A 5,790-nucleotide genomic window follows, 5' to 3' on the forward strand; every position below is an offset into this window, starting at 1 on the left:
CAAGCCTCCCGACACACCCTCCTGGCACCCTGGTCTGCCTCACCCCAGGTGCCCTGCTCACGGTCCTCCAGGAAGGCCATGGACCTCCCGCCAGTCCCCTAGGCCTCGCTCTGCCCTAGTTCACCGCCCCCAACCCCGGAGCCCCTTTGAGGACCCCACCCCCACCCCAGGGAGCCACCCTGCAGGGTGTGGCTGCAAGAGACCAGGGTTCGGTGCACGCTGCGTGCAGGCCGCCATCAGGACCAGGCCTGCCTGACCCAGACCCTTGTGCTTCTGAGAGGCTCGTGTGGCCCCAGCGTCTCTGGCTGGGGTGTCTTCCCAGGCACCTTGTCCAGGGGCGGCGCAGAGCCCCAGTTTCATGGCACCGGTCGAGCTGGGCCGCAGATCTGCCAAAGTGCACCGTCTCCTGCCGGGTCAGGGCGGTCGTCCACACCTTCAGAGCTACCCCGCCCTCACTTCCTGCGTCCCCCGCCTCCGCAGCCCAGCTCGACCCCGGTGTTACCCACCCGCCTTCTCCCCGCGCCCGCGAAAGGAAGTCCTCGGTCACGTCGGCGCTGAACCCCTCGTGGAGCAGCACAGGGCCGGAGGCCTGGGTCTGCTGCTCAGAGAGCCTCATTCAAGTACAGCTTCTCCCTCGTCAGCTCCGTGACCTTCAGCAGGCGTCCTGGCCTCTCTGGGCCTATCTCGCCTCCGTAAGCAGGGGTTAGGGGAGTCCGTGCATGCTGTTTGGCCCCCAGGGCGCACCAGAAGCCTTGAGGATGTTTAAGGGCCCCTGGTCCACCCTCACTCCCTCCCTGAGCCTGGGGAGGCCTGGCTGTCCTGTGCTTCCCAGGCTGGGCTCAGTCCTCCCAGCCTGACTGGCAGCTCTCCCTGCCCCCAACAGGCCGGCCTGGCCTGCCAGCCTGGAGGCCGGCCCTGCTCTCAGGGTGCTCGCGACAGGCGCCCTGCTGACCATGGGAGTCCCACCCCCATCCCATGGGCCTGGCCAGCCCCCCGGCTCACGCACCCGGCTGTGGCCCGACACTGCCACTGGAGCCTCCAGACTGGTCACACTGGGCGCTTGGAGCAGGTCCAGGAGCCGGCCACAGACTTGGAGCTGGGCAGGGCCGCGGCCAGGAAGGACAGGCCCTCCCCCTCGTCCTTCGCCCCCGGTTCTCCTCCTGGTCCCGCCCGCTTCCACCCAGACCCCAGCCCAGCTGCCCACTTGGCACCAGGTGACGCATGCTGTTCACCGAGCAGTGGTGTGACGTCCCCTTCCGTTCAGGAGCGAGCCCCGGGCCAGGCAGATCCCACCCAGGGGCCCGGCAGGCACCCACAGTCCCGGCCCGACCCTGGCCTGGGCCTCTGACATCTACTCTGGTTTGTGGTTGTTGCTCAGCTGCCCCATCGTGTCCGACTCTGCGACCCCATGGACTGCAGCACGCCCAGCCTCCCTGTCCCTCACTATCTCTTGGAGCTTGCCCAAGTCCGTGTCCACTCTGATTATGGAGGATGTAAACATTGCTTAGAATTTTCTGTATTAGCAGCCTTTCCACACTGAGCGTTTTTTATCATCTTTCTTAAAGCACAAGAAAAACTAGTACGTGCCCCTTTTTGAGAACAGGAATGGGCCTGCCTCTGCAGATGGAAACAGTGGGCCGGACCACGGACTCAGGAGCCAGGCTCCCGAGTCACAGTGACCATGTGACCTTGGGCCTGTGCTCACCGAGACTCAGTCTTCTTGGCTGTAGAATGATGAGCTCACTGGGTACCCTGGAGGAACGCAGGTCTGATCCACACATGTGCCTGGAATAGCCTCTGGCTTGTGATGGGCGCTGTCCACAGCGTTTGCACCGATTATTCTTAAATTTGTCTAGAAACCATGAGTGAGTCAGTGACATGTTGGGGCGGGGGGATGGGTTCAGAGGGAGACGAGGCGCCTACCGAAATCGGCAACGGCAGGTCTGAGGTCAGAGGGGTTTCCACGTCCTGACAGGGGCTCCCTCAGCCCAGCACCCCCCACCCCGGGCAGTGGACACCCAGTCTTGCCACTGGAGTCTGAGGGCCTGGCTGGGTATCCTTGCTCCCAGCCTCCCGGCTGCCTGAGCTCGGCCGGGTGGGGAGGCATTCCAGGCCTCACTTCCTCACCTGGAGGGCAGGTGTGATCCTCCCGTCCTCAGGAGCCTGTCCTGAGGACTCAGAGAGCCAGGCTGTGCCCAGCGCACGGCCTGGTAAAGGGCTCAGTAAACCTCAGCTGGGCCCACCCCAAGGACTTATCTCAGGCTCACAAGCCTGTCTGGGAATCCGTTCCCGTGCGTCCGGGGCTTGCGTTTTCCCTCAGCACACTCCAGCGTGTGCGCTGGGCCCCGAAGGCTGCCCCGTTACCGCCCTTTGTGTGGAGGAAGGAGGGCTGGGAGCACTTCCGACCCAGGGGTTATCTACACTGTGCTAGGTGAAAAGATCTTCCTCCTTTTTTGGGGATAAAGTACAGGCAGACACGCGGCATATAAACAGATACTGTATGCTGGGAGCACAGTTAGGGGAAAGTGTTGAGAAAGCCCCTTGGGGCGGGGAACAGGAAGGCCCAGCTCTGGGAAAGAAGGTTGAGAAACTGAATTCTGGGAATTCCCAGGGGTAGGATCCGTGCTACCCCTGCCAGAGGCCCAGGTTCAACCCCTGGTTGGGGAAGTAAGATCCCACAAGCTGCGGGGTGCAGCAAAAACCACCCCAAAACAAAAAACCATCGAACTCTATACACAACCGAGTCGTGGGGCCATAGGACCAAGAGTTATGTCTGGGGTCTGGGGCCACCCTCTGCCTAGGCCAGGCTCCCACAGAGATCTGGGGGCTAAGAAACAACGAAAGTGCATTTTCTCTCATTTCTGAGGGAGCTGGCACTCTGGCATCAAGGTATGGCTACTGTTGGTTTTGCCTGAGGCCTCTCTGCTCGGCTGGGAGGCGGTCACCCCTCTTTGTGTATCTGTGTCCCGAGCTCTGCTTATGGGGACACTGGTCGGGTTGAATCGGGGCCCGCCCTAGTGACCCCAGTTTACCTTGCTCTCATCTTTGAAGGCCCCACCTGTGTAAAGCTACTGTCTGGGGCCTCGGGGTTAGGCCTTCAACGTGTGAATCTGCAGGGGCACGTTCCAGCCCACAGCGCAATGGTGGTCTGAGAGCTGGGTGCAGCAGCCGGGAGGTAGAGTCCGGGAGCTGGGGGGCTGGCCCCTTCGGTGGCTGTGGCCAAGTCTCTGGACAGGCTCGACAGGCCCCGCCGCCACATTGCAGATGGCACGTGCTTGTCCCTCAGGGTCCCTGGGAGCCAAGGTGACCGAGAAGAATCAGAGCCATTGTGGTCCCTGCCTGACTCTCGCCCCATCTCTGACCCTCAGTGATGACACACCGTTAACCTCCCCAGGTCCAGACCAGACCTGACTGTCACCCCTTCTCTTTCCAGGTCGGACTATGATGACTGGAGACCGTCTCTGGCCAGCCTGCTTCAACCCATTCCATTCCCCAAAGAGTAAGTCCCCCACATGTCCCTGGAAACCTTTGGCCTAAGAGAATAACCTTCACCGTCCACCCTGGCCTTAGTGGGGGACTGGTCAGGTCGTGGGACGCACCTGGGGACACCACAGATGACAGAGGGAGGTGGAAGCGTTGGTCCTCGGCCGGGGACCCGGGAATGTTCACACCCCCACCCCGAAGGATGGGGATACACCTCATTGCATGGTTGGATGGCTTCACTGGGCCACGAATACAAAGCTCTCTGCACTGGCCTTCAGGCAGTCAAGTTAGCGATGCTTACGGAGCATCAGATGGAGCTGGGCGCCTGCCCCTCCTGTCTCTGAGGACCAGAGTGAAGATAACACGAGTGGGACCGCTCCGTCTGGGGTACAGCCAGATGCTGAACACTCCCTTGTTATCCCCGTGACTGTGATCTCGCTCCACAGTGAGCTGGGCCAGAAATGGACCCTTCAGTCTCTGTGGATGGTCCTCATCCCAATACTGAATTTTATCTTGGGGAAGAGAGAGAAAGCTGTCTGATGGATAATGGCCCGAGGGGAAGGCTCTGTCTCCATCAGATCAGATCAGTCGCGTCCAACTCTTTGCGACCCCATGAATCACAGCACGCCAGGCCTCCCTGTCCATCACCAACTCCCAGAGTTCACTCAGACTCACGTCCATCGAGTCAGTGATGCCATCCAGCCATCTCATCCTCTGTCGTCCCCTTCTCCTCCTGCCCCCAATCCCTCCCAGCATCAGAGTCTTTTCCAACGCGTCAACTCTTCGCATGAGGTGGCCAAAGTACTGGAGTTTCAGCTTTAGCATCATTCCTTCCAAAGAAATCCCAGGGCTGATCTCCTTCAGAATGGGCTGGTTGGATCTCCTTGCAGTCCAAGGGATTCTCAAGAGTCTTCTCCAACACCACAGTTCTAAAGCATCAATTCTTCGGCACTCAGCCTTCTTCACAGTCCAAGTCTCACATCCATACATGACCACAGGAAAAACCATAGCCTTGACTAGACGAACCTTTGTTGGCAAAGTAATGTCTCTGCTTTTGAATATGCTATCTAGGTTGGTTATAACTTTCCTTCCAAGGAGTAAGCGTCTTTTAATTTCATGGCTGCAGTCACCATCTGCAGTGAGTTTGGAGCCCAGAAAAATAGTCTGACACTGTTTCCACTGTTTCCCCATCTATTTCCCATGAAGTGGTGGGACCAGATGCCATGATCTTTGTTTTCTGAATGTTGAGCTTTAAGCAAACTTTTTCACTCTCCACTTTCACCTTCATCAAGAGGCTTTTTAGTTCCGTTCGCTTTCTGCAATAAGGGTGGTGTCATCTGCATATCTGAGGTTATTGGTATTTCTCCCGGCAATCTTGATTCCAGCTTGTGTTTCTTCCAGTCCAGCGTTTCTCATGATGTACTACTCTGCATGTAAGTTAAATAAACAGGGTGACAATATACAGCCTTGACGAACTCCTTTTCCTATTTGGAACCAGTCTGTTGTTCCATGTCCAGTTCTAACTGTTGCTTCCTGACCTGCATACAAATTTCTCAAGAGGCAGATCAGGTGGTCTGGTATTCCCATCTCTTTCAGAATTTTCCACAGTTTATTGTGATCCACACAGTCAAAGGCTTTAGCATAGTCAATAAAGCAGAAATAGATGTTTCTCTGGAACTCTCTTGCTTTTTCCATGATCCAGCGGATGTTGGCAATTTGATCTCTGGTTCCTCTGCCTTTTCTAAAACCAGCTTGAACATCAGGAAGTTCACGGTTCACATATTGCTGAAGCCTGGCTTGGAGAATTTTGAGCATTACTTTACTAGTGTGTGAGATGAGTGCAATTGTGTGGTACTTTGAGCATTCTTTGGCATTGCCTTTCTTTGGTATTGGAATGAAAACTGACCTTTTCCAGTCCTGTGGCCACTGCTGAGTTTTCCAAATTTGCTGGCATATTGAGTGCAGCACTTTCACAGCATCATCTTTCAGGATTTGGAATAGCTCAACTGGAATTCCATCACCTCCACTAGCTTTGTTCGTAGTGATGCTTTCTAAGGCCCACTTGACTTCACATTCCAGGATGTCTCGCTCTAGGTCAGTGATCACACCATCGTGATTATCTGGGTCGTAAAGATCTTTTTTGTACAGTTCTTCTGTGTATTCTTGCCATCTCTTCCTAATATCTTCTGCTTCTGTTAGGTCCATACCATTTCTGTCCTTTATCGAGCTCATCTTTGCATGAAATGTTCCTTTGGTATCTCTGATTTTCTTGAAGAGATCCCTAGTCTTTCCCATTCTGTTGTTTTC

The 5,790-nt window shown here is 56.3% G+C and overlaps 1 protein-coding gene across 4 annotated transcripts in view; it reads left to right on the top strand.

Moving 5' to 3' along the window:
• The window catches only part of CMIP (c-Maf inducing protein), a 213,864-nt gene that overhangs the window by 193,227 nt on the left and 14,847 nt on the right, over positions 1-5,790 (top strand). For all 4 annotated transcript variants that reach the window (XM_010850800.1, XM_010850797.1, XM_010850798.1 and 1 more), the window contains exon 11: positions 3,434-3,499. In XM_010850800.1, coding sequence (XP_010849102.1) covers positions 3,434-3,499 — 66 coding nt within the window. The remainder of the gene's footprint in view (positions 1-3,433; positions 3,500-5,790) is intronic.

Source organism: Bison bison, unplaced genomic scaffold (genome assembly GCF_000754665.1).
Source record: "Bison bison bison isolate TAMUID 2011002044 unplaced genomic scaffold, Bison_UMD1.0 scf7180017864295, whole genome shotgun sequence".
Classification (NCBI taxonomy): Eukaryota; Metazoa; Chordata; class Mammalia; order Artiodactyla; family Bovidae; genus Bison; species Bison bison.